General features: G+C 33.8%; 1 protein-coding gene and 1 long non-coding RNA gene across 2 annotated transcripts; both read left to right on the top strand.

Annotated features, from left to right (window-relative positions):
* The first annotated feature begins 9174 nt into the window (after positions 1 to 9174).
* Positions 9175 to 11459, top strand: LOC111025294 (uncharacterized). The gene is made up of 2 exons (XR_002603497.2): positions 9175 to 9430; positions 9519 to 11459. It is a non-coding gene; the product is annotated as an uncharacterized LOC111025294 (long non-coding RNA).
* Positions 11460 to 13987: 2528 nt separating this feature from the next.
* LOC111025286 (putative splicing factor 3A subunit 1) lies at positions 13988 to 18325 on the top strand. The gene is made up of 3 exons (XM_022303125.2): positions 13988 to 14243; positions 15411 to 17679; positions 17762 to 18325. Exons 2-3 carry the CDS (start codon positions 15514 to 15516, stop codon positions 18029 to 18031), a joined length of 2436 nt encoding a protein of 811 aa, XP_022158817.2. The 5' UTR covers positions 13988 to 14243; positions 15411 to 15513; the 3' UTR covers positions 18032 to 18325.
* The last annotated feature ends 1983 nt before the right edge of the window (positions 18326 to 20308 follow it).

Below are 20308 nucleotides of genomic sequence, written 5' to 3' on the forward strand. Positions count from 1 at the left end.
CCAAAATATTATGAGTTTAAATTTAGAGCAAGTGTCCTAAAAAATTAGATTAAATTGCCTTACACAATATTATTTCCACGGTAATAATAAGAAAGTATAATAATTAATAATTTAACCTTGATATTGGAAATAATTCAAGAAAAATATATAGATTTTTTAAATCAAACTTGGAGTTAAATTTTTGGAATAACCTCTTTTAAAGTTTCATGTCTTGATCTTGATGGAACTGTCAATAATATCTTTTTTTCCCTTCTCTATAAGAAATAATTTGTCAATATTGATAGATGTTTTTTAAAAAATTAAAAAATATAAAATAATTCTTAAAAATTATTTAAATTAACACGTAAGCATTTTACTCATTTTAAACATATTAATATTAGGTTTACATTATCAAAGCGAGCCTAAATGGTAATTGGCATATAACTCCAACCATGAGGTTGTGAGTTTGATTCCCCACCCCATATGTTGTATTAAAAAAAATATTAGGTTTACATTAACAATATTTTGTTTTTATTTTTATATCATATTTTATCGATTATTTACTAAAGTTTTATATATTTGTTTTCTTAAGAAAATAATTGGTCTAATTGTAGTGGTTATAAATTTTATAATGAAGCCAATGTCAATAAAGAAAGGCATCTTTATCAAGTTTTTTAACTAGAATCATTATATTTTGATATAATAATATAATTCAGGTTATATTTTTGGTGTTAAAGTTTGAAAAGACACCACCAACATATTTTGAATTATTCAAAACAAAATTTAAACAACAAAGTAATTATGAGGAAAAAATAAAATTTGGATGTCAAAATTTGGATCTCAGCCTTATCTTTTAAGTACTTCCGTTCCTTTTCCTCCATTTGATTTAGTCTATTCTGATGTGTGGGACGATCTTCTATACCTACTAAAGGGGTTCCAAATATTATGTTTCGTTTATTGATGATTACACTCGTCATACTTGAGTTTATCTTATGAAACATAGATCCGACTTTCTTACTATTTATACCAACTTTCGAACTCTTGTGAAAACTCAACATTTCGCAGTCATAAAGTGTTTTCGTAGTGATCTGGGGGGTGGATATACTTCTAATGATTTTTCCCGTTTACTTGCTTCGGATGGGACTTTACATCAAACTTCTTGTACTGACACACCACAACAAAACAGTGTTGCTGAATGAAAACATCGCCATCTTGTCGAAATAGCTCGATCATTCTTATTATCAGCCGATGTTCCTAGTGAGTTTTGGGGGAAGTAATTCTTACCGCCACGCATGTGGTGAATAGAATTCCAACCTCACATAATTCTGGTTTGTCTCCGTTTGAAAATTTGTATGGACATGTGCCTGATTATTCCTCCTTGCATGTATTTGGTTGAACTTGTTTTGTTCTTCGCTCACATGTGGAGCGCAATAAATTATCTCCTAAATCAGCCTTATTTGTTTTTTTGGGTTATGGTGTTGGTCAAAAGGAATATCGTTGTTTTGATTAAATTAGTCAAAAATTGTACGTCTCTCGTCATGTTGTATTTTTAGAACATATTCCTTTTTTCTCTATTCCTGCTAGTTCCCATCATTTGACACATTCTGATCTTATTGACATTGATCCTTTCAATGCTAACATTGAAGAAGCTCCACCCACTGATCCAACTGCCCCTACTGGTAGTTCAACAACATCTGATACTTTGGTTACTAACAGGTCCACATCTGATTCTCCACTTCCTATGGCTGCTCAATCATCTCCTAAGGTTGCTGATGTTCCTCCACTCCGTCAGTCCACTCGTGTTCGTAAGTCCACTAAACTACCAGATCTTGCTTACTCTTCTTATAATAGTTCTTTTGTTTCTTTTGTTACTTCAATTCATCATCTCTCTAAACCTTCATCCTTTAGAGAGGCTGTTTGTGATCCACTTTGGCAGAATGCTATGGCTGAGGAACTTACTGCCCTACATCACACTCACACATGGGATTTGGTACCTCTGCCATCTGAAAAATGTACTATTGGCTCTCGTTGGGTCTATAAGATTAAAACTAAATCTGATGGATCCGTTGAACGATACAAGGCTCGACTTGTTGCTAAAGGCTACTCCCAAGAGTATGACATGGATTATGAAGAAACATTTGCCCCTATTGCAAAAATGGTGACTGTCCGCACTATGATTGCAGTGGCCTCTATTCGTCAATGGAGAATATTTCAGATGGATGTTAAGAATGTCTTTTTAAATGGTGACCTTCATGAAGAAGTTTATATGACTCCTCCTCCCGGTGTCACCCACCAGCCCGGTGAAGTTTGTAGGCTTCGCAAAGCACTTTATGGGCTCAAACAAGCACCTCGTGCTTGGTTTGAGAAGTTTTCCACAATTATTACTTCACTTGGTTTTATCCCTAATCATCATGATTCCGCATTGTTTGTCAAATTTACAAGTGCAGGTCGTATTTTGTTGTCATTGTATGTTGATGATATGATCATTACTGGTGATGATTCTGATGGAATAGAATCTTTGAAGTCTGAGCTATCGAGTTGTTTTGCTATGAAAGACTTGGGTATGTTGCACTACTTTCTCGACATTGAGGTTGCTTATTCTCCAAAAGGTTATCTCTTATCTCAGTCAAAGTATAGAGTTGATTTGTTTGATCGTGTGCGTCTCACTGACAATAGGATCGTTGATACTCCCCTTGAGCCCAATGCCCGATATTCTCCGTTGGATGGGATTCCTTTGTCGGATTTCAGTTTATATCGTACTATTGTTGGGAGTTTGGTCTATCTTACTGTGACTTGTCTAGACATTGCACATGTTGTTCATGTGGTTAGTCAGTTTGTCACTGCTCCTGCTATAGTTCATTGGGTTGTCGTTCTTCGTATTCCCAGATATCTTAGAGGCACTCAATTTCAGAGTCTTTTGTTTCTTTCCACGTCATCTCTAGACTTGCGTGCTTACTCTGATGCTGATTGGGTTGGTGATCTTACTGATCGCAAGTCGACCACTGGATTCTGTATTTTCTTTGGTGATTCCCTTATTTCATGGAAGAGTAAGAAACACGATGTTATTTCTCGATCTTCTACAAAAGCTGAGTATCGTGTCATGGCTTCGACTACTTGTGAAATTGTTTGGTTACGTTGGCTACTTGCAGATATGGGCATTTATCTTCATCATCCTACTCCCTTATATTGTGACAATCAAAGTGCGATTCAGATTGCATGCAATTCGGTTTTTCATAAACGAACCAAGCATATTGAGATTGATTGTCATGTCACTCGTCATCATCTTCAACGGGGCTCTATCACATTACCTTTTGTTTCATCATCTCTACAGATTGTTGATATGTTTACGAAGTCACACTCCGCTTCGCCCTTTCGTTTTTTATCTGACAAACTCTCAATGCTTATTGCTGTAGCATCGTGAGTTTGCGGGGGATGTTAGCATAAATATTATAATTATTATTATTAGTCTTTGAGGGTAAATTAGTCTTTTCATATTTTTAAGGTTAGGGTTAATATCCTATATAAACATCTTATTGTGTAGTTCATAATTGATTTTTCGTTGATCAATAAAGTAATTCCTAATTTTCTCTCTACGATTTCAACAATAATGTTACTAAATGACATGAAAACTTTTGACTTACGAGAATGTAATTATAATTGACTGTTAAGGTTCCCACATTAAAAAGAAAAAGAATCTAACGTGTGTTTTTAATAATATAAGTGAGCTAACTATTATCTTTGAAACGTAATCTTGTAAATATTGACAATTGACCAATTTTTTTTTTAATATAGAATTATAATTGACCAAGTTAATTATAGATGATAACACGTCAACGAGAGTATAGTACTTCAATTGTTTAAGACATTAATAACCTTTCTAAAGGTTGGAGGTTCGAATTCTTCACCCCACTCGTAGTCTATGTTATACTCAAAACTCAAAACTAATGTCTCGTTGGGTAATGTTCCTGTTTCTCGATTCTTGTTCCTCATTTCCAATTTTTGTTTTTCTCATTCCTTATATTTAATAAACATTTCCAATATATATGAAACCTAAAATCAATCGGAAGAAACCTAGAGTTGATAGGAAACCTAAAGTCAATTGGATATCTTCTCCTTTTGAATTTCCTAGGTGAAAGGAATTCAAAAGGATATTTCGACTTCTTTAGATATGGGCTGTAGACACCATATTTGGTCAAGCTCGCTTACGTTTTAAAAAAAAAATTATTTCTGATTTATTTATTATTTTATTATTTTTATTGATTTAGTTTAAAATAACATAATTTACTTTATTATAAAATTTAATGTAAAGTTTTAATTAAATCAAATTAAGTTTTAAAATTAGATTTTATTTAAAAATAATTGGGTTTTTTTAATTGATTTTAAGATTTAAAAAAACAGTTTTTTTCTCTCTTTTGATTTGGTGTGTCCCCTTCCCTTCTTCTCCTCCTTTTTTTTCTCTCTTCTCTTGCCTCTTTTTCTTTTTTATGTCTTATTTTCTACAATTTGCAATAAATAGGATTTGAAAGACTTTTGGTGTTCCTCATGTTAAACGACCCTTTGGCCTATTTAAAGGTTTGTAATCACCTTGTTTTGAGAGATTAAACATATTGAAATTCAAGAACTTTTGTTCCTTAACACTTTTGGTGTTGCTTCTTTCAAATCTTGCTTTAGGTTTGATGTTAAACCGATTCATTGGATTAGTCTTGATCAAGCTAATTAATTCTGGAGTGAGTCGTCTTAGGATCTAGGAGTGACCATCGTAGATTCTAAGTCCGATCTAAGAGTGATTCATCTTCTAACCTTACTCTTGGTTGGAATCATTCGGTAAGTTAGTCGTTTTTGTGAATGTTTGCAAGGATCCTAGAAGGACCTCTAGCTTTGTAAACCCGAGCTACCTTGGCACTTATCACCTATAATATAACAGTTAACATAATGGTAACCCAAAGTTCTTTAGCTACTGATCAACTATGTAAACTTCATAGTTTTACTAAGGAAAGTTCAAAGTCTTAGACTATTTATCCTGATGTAGTTATTCTTCATGAGTAATCGTACACGTTTTTAAAAATAAATTTTATTCATGTGGGGGATCGTTCGAATTTTTGAATAAAATTATTTTTGTTAAAAATTGAAGAATCACAACTTTTCATGAACGGGTGCATGTTTTGTAAAGGTTATGCCTTTTTATCGAAAGACATAACCTTACATGAAAAGATATGACTATTTGAATGACCATATAGAGAAGATGAAGAAAAATTCACTTCCTTCTTTCTCTCTACCATCACCTTCTCTTCTTCTTCACCCAGACCGGCGACCCCGACGATACATAGACTGCACACGTCCCCCGGTGATCACAAGTTTAGACAACCTGCACCACAGTAGTCCGGCGCAAAGCTCTATAATCCCGACGGACAATAATAATATAACGAACAACTTCTACAACCGACGCACGGATCACCAACAATCTGACTCCGACCTCGAGTGCTCCTTCACAGTTTCAGACCCGCGGGCACACCAAGGATTTCACTGCAGTACGTGATATAGAAAAAAATTGTTTTAGAAATGATTTGATTTTTTTAATAAATTTGTTTTAAATAAGTTTGTTTTAAATTTGATATATATATATATATATATATATATATATCTCTCTCTCTTATAAAAATAAATTTGTTTAAATCTGATTTGATTCTTTTTCCCCTAAATTTGTTTTCCCTCTGCTTTGCTTCTTTTTAAAATAAGTTTGTTTTAAATATGATTGGATTTTTTTAAAAAAAAACAAGTTTGTATTAAATATGATATTTTTTTTCTTTAAAACAAGTTTGTTTTAAATGTTTTTTTTTTTAGTTTTAAGGAAGTTTGTTAGAGGAATTTCAAATCTAAAACAAAATAATTTTTTTTATTTTATTATTATTATTATTTTCAATTTTAGTTTTTTTTTAACCATTTATTTTAAAATAAAGATTTGTATGATAAAAATTAAAGTTAAGTTGTATCATTTGGTGCTTGCATAGTGATGGGTTACTGAGGGGTAATTCACATATCTCAAGTTCGAGTCTTTGTTTGTCTAAATTAATGTTTTTTTATATCATTATTTTACAAAACAGCTATTTTAGATAAAATATTTTTTTTTAATAAAAAAAACTTTCGTTTTTATAGAATTTGAAAGGTTAAAACATTTATATAAAATTTTAAGTAATATCTTAGGATGTTGCCACATTGGTAAGAAGTTTGTGTATAGACTTTTATGTCACAAGTTCAAGTCTTGATGGGCCCTGCACTAACCTTATTTTTTATTTATTAATTTTTCTTTTACTATCACACTCCATTGGTGGCGACTTCAAACCCTAATCTCGAAAGAGTCTTGTCAGGGATGACGTCGGTAGATCTAGGGATCTTCTTCCCTAGTAAGCCCTTATCGAGGTAAGACGAGTTTACGTCGACTCTAGACTAATTGGCCCATGATTTGTTCGTGACTAACTAGAGAACACTCAATCAAGCTACAGCCTGAGGGAGTCGAGTCGATCGAGGCTAGTCGGCCTCATGGCTCGATCGAGCCGACCAGCCAGTCCACCGGTTGGCCTTAGTCCTTGGTTATTGGGTTGGGCCTATTTCTTTGGTCTTGGCCACTGAGTTCTTGAGCGTCCACTTAATATGTTAAAGCTTGATTTGTCGGCGTTTAATCATTTTTAGTCTTGTTTTACTTCACTGATAACAAATATAACATACAAAATTGAAAAATTAAATTTCATATAAAAATTTTAATACTTAATCTAAAAATTTAGAAAAGAGGAATGGTTGATTCCCCGATATTTTGTTCTGTTCTGGTAAGAAATGGTTACAAATTAATATGTTTATGTTTCTCTTTTCAATAAAATTAAAAAAGAAAACAAGAAACAATAAACAACTGCCAAAATAGTTTTGTTTTTCTTCATTGAAAAAGAGTGAAGAAAAACAAAAAGAGAGAAAAAGAAATGAGAAACCAGAAATAAGAACGTTACTAAACAAACCCAAAATGATAATAGGTGTAGGATATGCTAGTCAAAATACTCAACGTTCAAATTGGAAATAAGTTATGCAAGCGCATAAAGATACAAATTTAAGATGTGTAACTCCAAGGAGAAGCGTTATAGCAAACGAGAGCGACCCCGTTTGGTAACTGCTGCCAAAATTAGCAGTCATTTAAGATTCTCTCTCGTGAACTAGCATTAGACTTAACTGAAAGTGTCGTTACAACTTTTAAGTTCATAAGGTTGTATTAATCAATGGCTAGCGTTTCAAACTTAATTTCTATTTTAGTGATTTGTTAATTGTCAACCTAAACATAGTTCAGTAGGTTAAGACATATACATCCGACCAAAAAGTCGTGAGTTCGAATCCCCACTCTACATGTTGTATTCAAAGAAAGAGGAAAATAAAAAGAAAAAGAAAAAACAACTCAGGTTAATCATAAATGAGTCATTTGAATAGTAAAAACTATACACTAAGTGTTGTCATTATAAACAAGTTATTGTTTCATTATGTCAGACTGACGATTAGTTCAAGTGGTTAAAGCACTTGTCTCTCCCACGTCAAAAAGGAGAAAAATAAAGCAACTCACATCTAGGCAAATAAGGCAAAGTGATTTGCCCTTTTAGTTTGTTTGCATTATTTTATCCTAAAAAAAATCATAAATGTCCAAAAGAAAATGAAAAACAATCGTGAATGGATCTAATGTATAAAGGAAAATTAAGGGGAAAAAAATAGAAATACCTTGTTTACCATTTGATGAGTTCTTGGTCTCCCTCCATCGTGAAAATTAGATTTGAGACAGATGCTCCATTAATCGATAAAACGAAATTAAAATTAAAATAGATATGGTATATATTTTACTCATTTTGGCTCCTATGCTTTCCAAAAACGTCTATTTTAGTTTTTGAATTTTTGAATTTTATTCATTTTAATCTTTATATACTTTTCAAAACATCCGTGTTGGTTTAAAAAGTGACGTTTTTGTCATTTAATTTCATTTTTGTCTCATTATATTAATTGTATATAACATTTATATTAAAATTTTACAAATTAAGACTAAAATTGTCATTTTTTTAAAGTATAGGAACTAAAATAGATTCTTTGAAAGTAAATTAATTAAAATGAACAAAAGTTGGAAATAGAGAGATTATAAACATTTTCAAAATATATGAATTAAAATGAATCAAACATAAAAATAGAGGAACTAAAATAGTATTTAAACTTAAAAACGAAGGATTGTAAATACTAAAAACAATTACCTTCGTAAAAAACTAAAAACAATTATAACCCTAAAAACAGTGTATATTTCTAGAAAAAGTATAAAAATAAAAATAAATTATAATAAATATTTAAAATAACAAGTAAACATTTTAATCTTTCTAAACAAGTTAATATTTATTAATATTAATAATATATCCAACTCATATCGGTAAAAATTTGTTGATACTATTTTATATTTTATCGATTTTTTTTAATACTATAGAAATGTTGATTTATCGTTCATATCGATAAAAATATAATAATCTCCTTACAACTATATAATAACCACAATTCAAGTTTACGTTGAGAGACACACCTTTCACACATAACAATTAAGACCAATTAATGCGGCCATAATTTGATAGTCCCTCTTCTCTCTCTTTTTTTTAGTACAAAAATTTGGGGATATAGAAGATTGAACTTCCGACCTTGAAGGAAGAAGTAAATGTCAATTACCACTCAATTATGCTCATGTTGGCAACTTGGTAAATTTTTTTTATTTTTTTATTTTTAGTATAATATGTGGGGATGAAGATTCGAACTCTCAACCTCATGGTTTGATGTATATGATCTAACCATTGAACTATGCTGTAGTTGGCAACTTGGTAGTATATTGCTCGGACATTTTCAAATGAAAAATTGACAAACCCAACACAAAGACTAATTAATAGGTCTACTAAATAACTCAAATACGATCCACTTTTTAAGGTTTAAATACTATTTTGACTGATGTACTCTCTACTTTAATCCATTTCAGATGCACTTTCAAAATGTTAATTTTAGTCTCCATATGTTTTGATCCTTGTACTCTTTAAAAAGTAAAATTTGGTCCTTAATTGGAAAAGGAATATTTTAAAATAATAGGAACCAAGACCAGTTTTTCAAAAGTATAAAGATTAAAATGAACTACTAAATTATAAGCCGCCACTGGTGAATTAATTCCAACTGCTTCATCCCATTTTCAAGAAAAAAAAAAGTCAAAAGAAAAAACATCCTAAATCAAATTTGAAACAGAAAATGGTTAGAAATTAAATTTCCAACTACTTTCTAGTTTCTCTCCTCCCAAATTTCCCAAATTTTTACTATTTCAAAACCCTAACGAATCAAGAAAACAATTACCCAATTCCCCAATTTCCCTTCTTCCTTGGTTCTTCCATCGGATTTCCGGTTCCAGTTCCAGTTCCAGGTACGCCTCTTCCTTTTTCTTGTCGCCCCTTTTTTTACTCACGCTCAGATTTTTCAATTTCTCTTTCTCTGTTCTTGTTTCTTTTAAGAATTTGAATCCATGGCCGTGGCTTGTGGGACTCGTTTGTCAATTTCCAGCCTCTGATTCTTGTCATTTTTGCGTGCAATGATCCTGATCTAGTTTCTTCCCTCCTGGGTTTTGTCGCCTCTTTTGTTTTGATTGGAATTTTAGGGTTCTTCGTTGGTTGCTCTGTTCATGATGGAATTGATTTCGCCTGTTGCCTTTGGCTTCGAGTCTGCAGATTTCAGATCTAGAGACAAATGGGTATTTGAATTAGTTCAAAATTACATTTGTTTTCCTAAAATTTGATGGGAAACGAGATAGCTTTCTGTTTTTTGTTTACAAAACGGTGTATTTAGTTTAGTAGCTTGTAAAAGGAAAGCTAACGACACTTGAATTTACTATTTATAAATCTCTGTCTGAATGGAAGAGCAATTTTAGTAGTTTTGGAAAGCTGTTTTGGTATGATTTTTAGGATTGTTAGGAGTGGTTTTAGCTAAGTAAGGCAAACACCAAGAAAATTTTTGTGGATTTAAAGCACTTTCTACAATTTAAGAAGCTCTACCAAACTCACTTTAATGCAGCTTCTTCCAAAATAACTCACTCTAAAAGTACTTTTCCATATTTCCACTATAGTGAAAAATGATTTAGACCTTCTGAAAACACTTTAAAGTACGAAATTGCTCTCAAATGTCATTTGAAACTAATTCTATCTAAAAAAAGAAAAAGGGAAAAACAAGTTTTGGAATGCTTAGGTTTTATTCTAAAAACCAGCCAGTACTCAGGAGCTTAGTGCATAATAGGGATCATTCACGCAAAAATGTTATGAATCATAGGCTGGTTTAGCTAAGATTTTATCATTTGAATGGAGCCAAGATCATTCTTCATCCAGCAAAGAAGTATGGAACAAGGTAACCCCAAAACTCTTCATTTCATGATGATGGAATCTTCTTTCTTTTTACCTTCATATCTTTTCCATCTTCTGTTTATCCATGGTTGGAAATTTTCTGAAGCTTTTTAACAGTTGGTAGAACAGGTGAGAAGTTCTTGGGGAACTGCCATTCATTTTCTTTAGGCTTCTTAAAAGTTGTTCTCAGGTGCTGTTCCCCCTTTTCGGGGGATCCTTCTGTAAGCTTTTTTTTTTTTTTGCTATTTTATGGAATATTTAGATAGAGAGGAATAGTAGAATTTTTAGGGATGGACAGGTTTTAGGAGGAAATTTTGGGGCTTGTTAGCTTTAATATCTCCGTGTGGTGTCGGTTTTTAAGGCTTATGTAATTACTAGGTGTCCTTTTGGATTTGGGTCCCTTTTGTCGAGCTTGTTTTTTTGCATGCCTCCTGTTGGAGGTGATTTTTCACTTTGACCACGTGGTAACCCCTGATAGGATGAAGATGATGAGACAGCGTTAAGACCCATTGGTGCAAGGGTTGCTGCCTCAATTTTCATCCATAAGGCCAAGCCGAGCTATCTGGTAGCTCGGCCACCTAAGAGATAGGCAGAGCTGACAGCCTGGGTTGCCAGCCGTGACGATTGAATGATGCCTTCAGAAATCAATCTCCAACATACCCCACGACAACATATCGTGATTTTCAGAACTTTAAAGAGCTATTGGAGACTTGGAGGCTTGTCAGACTGTTGGTCGGAAGCTCCACCTATAAATAGAGACCTCTCGCCTTATTTTCATGTATGTTTTCCTTTTGAGGTCTCCTACTTGCCAGACTCTCAGCTCACCAGCTGAGCCAGCTTCCGTCCAAGTCGAGCTTTGTGTACTTGGTCAAATTTTGGATTAAACACCCCTCGTATGTTCTTTCATTTATTTCTTATTAAAAAAAAAACAAAAGTTGTTCTTAGTTAGCAGAAGAGTTTTTTTAGAACTTATGGGAATTGTGATTGTGAGTTGTAAATATTTAGGTTATTGTACAATTAAATTTTTGTTATATGAAATATAAAACAGTTTTAGATACAACATTCAAATAGCCCAAAGTTAGTTATCAAATGAACCCGAGTTTTTCAACTCCACTTGTAACGCGATATCGATTCCTCGACTTCCTTTCTAGCTTAAATATTTAGACATTAAATGCCATCCGGTCTGCTTGAACAGTAACTTTGATCTTGTAAGTATGTGTTTGGGATGTCTTTTAAAGTGCTTATAAAGAAAGGACTAAAAGTGTTTTTAAAAGTCAGTACTATTTGATTCAAACTTTAGCGGTAAAAAGTGCTTTTTCTAACCCATTAAAAAGCACTTTGAGAAACCTTAAAAATAGATGAAAAGCACTTCGAGTTTTAAAAAGAGGTATTTAACTAATTTTCTTCCATGATTGTTTATAGAATAAGTGTTTCACTTAAAAATACTCGTGTACTTGCTGTCCATGATCTGAACTACACTGTGTTTCAAAGCTCGATCCTGTGTGACGAACTTCGGTTTTTCTACAACTTTTACATTGGAGTAGGGGCATTCATGGATTGGATGGGTTGGGGTACTTTTTAGACCCGACCCGACCGCAAAATCTTTGGATTGGGTTAGTTTGGGTTATTCCATTAAATTAAAGATTCTTTAAGTCATGTTGATTTGAAAGTGTAGATTCTAAAAAAAATTGAATTATTGAATGAAATAAAATTAAAATAAATATAATAATATATAATTTTTAAAGAAATAGTTCTAAAATTAATAATAAGTTCGGATTGGTTCTACGGGTATTTACCCCTACACACATATGGTGCCCGTGTCGTTTTTCTATTTTACCCCTCCTGATTCTCAGCACTCCAGATTTTGCAGAAGTGTGTTTTCGTGCTTGTAGCACTAATTGCTACCAAGGTATTGTTCAAGTTTTCATATGCCTATGGGTTGTGAATTAGCATTTTTATTTTATCATAAAAAATAAATATAGAAAATATCAACAAAATATCTTTAACGTAGACATTATATTAACTATAAGAAATTTTTATTTATTTAATTAAAATATGTGAAATGTTTATCTGTAATTTCTTGATTTTTATGATTCTTTTTGTAAAAAATACAACATCGACATCTTATTGATATTTCCATCAATTTAAAACTTCGATATCTTTGTCAACAACATAGATATTTAAAATCTTAATTGTTAGGGTATAATGGCTTGATGTGATTTTTCACTTTCCTTTCTTCTTAATGATCCACGATTTGCTTTAGGGTTTCGATCTACATAGTGTTAAACTTAGCATAGGTTACGCTCGATTATGAACCTACCTTAGATTTTTAATTCACTTGACAATGAATCTCCCTTGAATTTTTAATTCACATAGCTTTTCTATTTTCTAATCTAAAATAAGAAGAAGAAAAGAGAGAAGCTGGTATAATTATTTTTTTTCGATTTACTTTGGCCTCTAAACTTTAAAAAAAAAAAAAAAAAACTAGAGAGAAGAATCTTCATGAAGTAATAGAAGCCACTTGGGCTAGAAAAACAAGAAATTGACAACCACGAAGGAAAGTTTGAGGACCATAACATAGAAACATGAGAGGAAATATTTCTGGAATATTTGTGATGCATGTAGAGTTCATATCCATTTTTCATAGTATAAACTCTTCGAGAGTCTTGTTTGTTTGAATAATGACCGATAGGAATCTTTCGAATGATATTAATACCGTCCAACAGAGCTTTAAAGACGGATTCTCTTGGAATTCAATAGTTCCAAAAGAAGGAATTGGAATGCTTGATATTCACAAACAAAGAATCTAGAGAAGCAATTGTCTTCAAAAAGTCTACTATTTCTTTCTTTACAAAAAGTCAAAGAATTGTCCCAACCGTACAATTCCAAAGAACGTAGACTTTGCCTTTGAAACCATTGCCCCCAAAAACTTATAAAATCGTCAATGTTCCGAGCGAAACAAAAGGAGAAAGCCACGTGAGATGCTACAAAACTCCCAAGCTTTGGCTGCAAAAGTACAATGCATCTACTTGCTTGGTCAGGAGATCGTGGTTCTAGCTCATGAAAATTCAAGTCTCCTAGCTCTTTTGGTTGGCAAAACTTGTCCCAATTCATCCGATGTATTTTCATATGAGAATCACTCAACCCCCACCAAAATCTTGTAAAAATTTGAGAAATATCTTTATAGAAACTAACAGTAAGACAAAAAATATTCATAGTATAAGTCGGAATGGCTTGGCCAACACTTTTGATAAGAATTCTTTGCCACAATCGAACAAATTGCCTTTTCTAATTTTGGTATCTAAACTTTAAAGTATTTTTCGTCTATAAACTTTTAAATTATCTATTTTAGTTTCTAAACTATTAAAAAATAAATATTTTGGTCCCTCAAATTTTCAAGATGTCTATTTCAATTCTTAAAATTTTATATATATACTGTCACCTCATATCACGGCTCAGTAGATACTCACCTTAGCGAAACTAACGAGTTTATGCTATGTTAAAATATGAGTTTCTAAGATTCCCGTGTCGAGGGTTATTCATGCTTTACATTTTTGCCCTTCGTTTCTTTTAATATATTTTTCATAATAGTGGGGACAAGTAATAGAGTCGGGCGAACTTGTTTTGAAAAAGCCCTAAGACTCTATTTCATCATCTTCATTTTGTCACGATAAACCCATCCATCCCCACGTTCGATTCATCGCCGCTTCTCTTCTAGTTTTAATTTCTTCTTCCACCGACTCCGATTTCCTTTCGATCTATCGATTCTGCCGGGTTGTTCTTTGTTCTGGAATTTCAAGAATCGAAGCGAAGCCAACTGTGTTTTGGATTCAGACCTAGAAGAAGGTGTTCTGTTGTTTGTTTTGCATTTCTCATTCTTATTCTCATTCTCATGCTCCGTTTTAATTTCAGTCATAAATTGGTATTATTAATATTAGGGCTTAGGGTTTAGGGCTTAGGGCTTGTTTCTTTGCAATTCAAACTCAAAGCATGAACTAATTAAAGCTACATCTAAAACCTACTTATATTGCTATTGCTCTCTGTTTATTACGTATCTAATGTTTCACTCTCTGCTATTCAGATTTTGATTTTGGTATAAATGAAACTGAAGATTGCTTAAATCGTGGGTATTTTGACCTCTCTATGTTATTTCAACTGTGTATGTTGGGTTTTTGGATTTGGATTGTGGATGTTGTGATTCTGAAATTGTGTGTATTGTTGTGAGTGTTTAAGTCTGTGATTGTGAAATGGTGTTTGAGTTTGAGATTCTTAAATATTGTGAGTATTCAAATTCCTAATTCTTTAAATTTTGTGGTTAGTCAGTGTTAGTTCTAATTTCAGAAATGATTGGATTTTTTAACTGATTGTGTATGTCTTGTTTTCTATCTTGAAATAAAGAGAAATGAAAGAGAGCTGAGTGATGTGCTTTGATAATCTTAAGCTATATATTGCCCACCACAAGACCCTATAAAGATAATGGAGACTTATAGATTAACCAAGTGATCTCCAGTCTCCACTACTGAATATGACTTTCGATAGTCTCTCTATCACCCCTGTGTTGGTCGAGAAGAAATTTTGATACGAGAAAGAATAGCTTCGATGAGAGTTAGCCTCCCTCTTAGGAAGTCAGCCTTCCCCTTGGGTTCTATGCTTCTTGCTTGTATCTTTCTGGACTGGGTTTGTTAGTATGCCAACGTCTAGAAATATATATACATGCATACATTTTTGTATATTCACACAATTTCATACACAAATATGTGTATGGTGCACATGTTTGTATATGCATGCATACTTAACTTCTATTATGCACACAAGGACACCTTCATTTGGCTCCATGTTTTTCTATACCTCCTGTGTACCTGTATGACATTTATCTTTTGGCTTTGGCCACCTCTCCAGATGATACATTGATTTTCCCTAGCTTTAATACCTGTTTTTGTAAAGATGTCAGTTAAATATCAGTCATGCTTTTGTGAACTATAATGGCATTGCTCTGAATCTTTAATTTTGCAGATAACAATAGCCTGCAGAAAGTATATATCTTGCTAGTATGAGGCGGTGTTATGATTGAAATATTTTCTGTTTGTCTTCAAGTCTTATTTTATTGTGGAGAAAAATGCTTAGCTCATTTGGACCAATCTTGACTCTTCCAGCTCCTTCTGAGGATTCAAAACTTACTGTTCAGGATGAGAAGGATGAAATTATTGATAACAATGATGGGGATAAAGACAAAACCAACTCCGCACCTGCATCGATTGCAACTCATACTAAAACTATTGGTATTATACATCCTCCTCCAGATATCAGAAGCATTGTCGATAAAACTGCACAATTTGTTGCAAAGAATGGACCAGATTTTGAAAAGAGGATCATTGCAAATAATGCCGGTAATGTCAAGTTTAATTTCTTGAATTCCTCAGATCCCTACCATGCTTACTATCAGCATAGATTGTCTGAATTTCGCGCCCAGAATCAGTCATCTGCACAGCAGCCTTTGCAGGCGGCAGATTCTGCTGCTCCTGCATCAGCACCATCTGGTCCAGCTGCCGACAGCAATGAAGCATTGGCAGCAAAGCCTGACGTTTCTGCCTTATTCAAGCCTGTACGCAAAGTTCTTGAGCCTCCAGAGGCTGAGCAGTATACTGTTCGTCTTCCTGAAGGGATTACAGGGGAAGAATTGGATATTATCAAGCTCACAGCCCAATTTGTTGCCCGAAATGGGAAATCATTCTTGACAGGATTGACAAGTAGAGAGATTAACAATCCTCAGTTTCATTTTCTGAAACCTACTCATAGTATGTTCATGTTTTTTACCTCACTTGCGGATGCGTATTCCAAAGTGCTGATGCCTCCTAAGGGGTTGACTGAGAAACTGAAGAAGAGTGTTACTGACATGACAACAGTACTTGAGAGGTGTGTGCATAGACTTGAGTGGGAACGTTCGCAAGAGCAGGCAAGGCAAAAAGCTGAAGATGAGATTGAGCAAGAAAGGATACAGATGGCTATGATTGACTGGCATGATTTTGTTGTGGTCGAGGGAATAGACTTCGCAGACGATGAGGATGAGGATTTACCCCCACCAATGACTCTTGAGGAAGTCATTAGAAGAAGCAAGATTTCAGTCGCTGAGGAAGAGATTGTTGAGCCTGGGAAGGAGATGGAAATGGATATGGACGAAGAAGAGATGCAACTTGTTGAAGAGGGTATGCGGGCTGCTAGGTTAGGAGAAAATGACAATGACAAGAATGATATGAAGATAGATGTTGAGCCAGAGCCACCAATGAGAATTGTAAAGAATTGGAAGAGACCTGAAGATAGGGTCCCTGCAGAAAGGGATCATACAAAATTTGTTGTCTCTCCAATCACAGGTGAGCTAATTCCCATTAATGAAATGTCTGAACACATGAGGATTTCACTTATCGATCCGAAGTACAAAGAGCAAAAGGAAAGAATGTTTGCCAAGATTCGGGAGACTACACTTGCTCAAGATGATGAAATCTCACGAAATATAGTTGGACTGGCGCGAACTCGTCCTGATATATTTGGTACCACTGAGGAGGAAGTATCAAACGCAGTCAAGGCAGAAATTGAAAAGAAGAAAGAAGATCAACCAAAGCAGGTCATATGGGATGGCCATACTGGAAGCATTGGGCGTACAGCAAATCAAGCAATGTCACAGAATCTTGTTGGAGAGGATCAGAACGACAGTGCTAACTATGACGTAAGGAACCTTCCTGGCCCTGCAGCTCTGCCACCCAAACCCGGAGTGCCATCAGTTCGTCCTCTTCCGCCCCCGCCTGGACTAGCCTTGAATCTTCCTTCCCTACCTCCAAATGTACACTATTCTACCCAAATTAGTGGTGGGCTTCCCGTACCCCCACCACAGCCACCCGTTATCTCTATGATTCCATCTGTTCAGCCACCACCTCCTGCAATTCCTGGACAACACCCTTATTTCATGAATCGGCCACCTTCTATGCCTCCACCAATGTCTATGAATGCACCAAATATGAGTGTACCGCCACCACCTGGATCTCAGTTTACTCCGATGCCCGTTCCACGGCCTTTTGTTCCTCTCCCCACCCCTCCACCTATGAATACCATGATGCCCCCTCCGCCTATGCCACAAGGAATCCCTCCACCACCTATGCCCCAAGGATCGCTGCCTCCATTACCACCTGAAGAAGCTCCTCCACCGCTCCCAGACGAACCAGAGCCTAAGCGACAGAAGCTTGATGATGCTCTGCTTATGCCCGAAGACCAGTTCCTGGCTCAACATCCAGTATGCACATTTTTTGTCTTCATTTTTATCTGTTAGTATCTCTTGACTATTTTACTGAGAGAGGTATTGTTTTTGGTGTCAGGGACCTATCCGCATCACTGTATCCGTCCCTAATCTCGACGACGGAAACCTCAAAGGCCAAGTTGTGGAGATCACAGTCCAGTCCTTAACTGAAACTGTTGGAAGTTTAAAGGAGAAAATAGCTGGTGAGATCCAGCTTCCAGCAAACAAACAGAAATTGAGTGGCAAACCTGGGTTTCTCAAGGACAACATGTCGCTTGCATATTACAATGTTGGAGCAGGGGAAGCACTTTCCCTGTCTTTAAGGGAACGTGGTGGTAGAAAGAGATGAAGAGCAAGCAGGTTAGTAGAGCTTTCTTATTAGTTATTAATATTCAGAGTTCAGACTGTTCTCATATTGAAGTGTATTGATCTGGTTTCCCCAACAAATAGACACTGCAAAATTGCTCCCTCACTGTATTCTTATCAGAAAACTTAGATTATCAAATATATGTCAGAATTTTGAGGATTTGATTAAGCTTGATCGCAGGAGGCAAAATTATCATCTGTATTCATTTTCGTTTAAAATTAATGTATTTATGTCCAAATTTAATAGCATCATTGATCTGTGAGTCTGTTTCACTTAGTAATGTGTGAATTTGTCACTTATTCATTAGCTTTCTGCGTTGGTTTTCTTGACAAGCTCTGATGATGTGTAGAACAAAGTTTGTGAAATTTTATGGCAAAAAAGAATCTCTTGCTGTCGTCCAATACAATACTAACAAAACCGGTAAATTACACGTTTAGTCTTAGAATTTTTAAGGCTTTAAAAAGTGTTTAATCCGCCTCTAAACGATATAATTTTGTCTAATAAAATTTTGATCTGACTAATATGTCCGTAAATCTTTGAAAAATATATTATAAGTCAGAGATTTATCTTATTACACTAAAAGTGTACCTATCCATTAGGTATATAATTGAAAGTTTATAAATCTGTTGAAATAATAGTAAATTAAAGTTAAATACTTGTTAGATACAATCAATGAGACAGTATCTAATGTATTAGATGGCAGCAAATAAAATAACAAAGATTTAAGAAAAATGACAGAATTTTATTGGTTTATAGATATTTTTATAAACATGTCAATATATTTATGAGTTCGACATCGATATGAGAGGTAAATCAATATTTTCTTATAGTAAAAAAAATGATAAAATTGAAAAATATCAACAAAATGTCATTAATATATACATAATATTAATTTAATCATTTTAATTTATTTAGAAATAGAAAAATATTTATTTGTTAATTTAAATATCTTTTACGTTTTTCTAATTTCTCTAACTTTTACAGAAATATTCATCGACGTCGATATTTTCATTGATATTTTCATGAAATTGAGACATCGACATTTCCATTGACCCACGTATATGCTACATTTAGTTTTTACTTCCATTACAAAATTCCACGATAAATGATAAAGAAGAGCGATCTAGAATAGTATCTTCAACCTATATCTAATTAACAAAAAAAAGTAAAAAAACGCTCCTGAATCAGTTTACAAGGTGCTCTCCTAACTGCAGTTGCTACCCTCCATACCCCCTTTTTTTTTTGTGACACAGAATCATTGGAAATTAGGTTAATATATAGAAGTTAGTATCCAGACCTAAGCTCCCCAGAAGACACATTTCTGTCTTTGAATTGAACAAACTGGCGCCTAGGCGCCGGCCTGTGCCTATGCCCCTGATGCTGGACTTTTTTAGTCTTTTTTTTTTGTTTTCTTTTTCTCTCCTCTCTCTTCATTCTCCTTAACCTTCCTACCCTCGGTTCTTATTTCTTGTCATAAAGAAAACTTTAAACTTGTATTAAATTTTTTTTTGAGTACACAACATGTGGGGGGTGGGGGTTCGAACTCATGACCTTTTTAATCAGAGATAAGTGTCTTAACCACTTGAACTATGCTTGATTTGGCTTAAACTTGTATCTAATGATTATTAAGGACATACAAATTTTATATTTGCATCCAATATTTATTTGAGGCTGCAGGCACGTTATTGTGGCGGTTGCATACAATATTTTTACCTCTTGTTTAGGACATGTTCTAATTCTAATTACTTCTATTACATATTTTCTTGAAATTGCGTTAGAAATGATATTCTCAATTCTCTAAAATAAAACTTTAGAACATATTCAGACAATTATTTTTTTCGTCTTTTAATTTCAATTGAGTTTTGGAACTACGTAGATTTTTTAAAATTGAAAGTTTATTGTGCAACTTGAACATAATTAAATAATTAGACGTTTTTATTCAGGTCATAAGTTCAAACTTCACACCGGCCTTGTCGTGTTTATAGAATAATATTCTTTAAAAAATTATTAAAATTTTTTGTTCGTCAGTAATAACTCGATGGGTAAAATTTATAGTTTTTCACAGAGATAGAGTTCAATCGCTTTCTTTCACCCTATTCTTAACTTCTTAATGACGTTTACTTATGATTCTAACAAATATAACATTTAAAAGGGGTTTATAATAACTTTCGAGAGTAACATTAAAAAAAAAAAAAAAAAAAAAGTCATAACAAACACTTTTTAGAGAGAGGAAAAAAACACAACATTTTAAAGGACTAG

Source organism: Momordica charantia (assembly GCF_013281855.1).
Source record: "Momordica charantia cultivar OHB3-1 chromosome 2 unlocalized genomic scaffold, Mcharantia_2.0 BLBB01000002.1, whole genome shotgun sequence".
NCBI classification, from domain to species: Eukaryota; Viridiplantae; Streptophyta; class Magnoliopsida; order Cucurbitales; family Cucurbitaceae; genus Momordica; species Momordica charantia.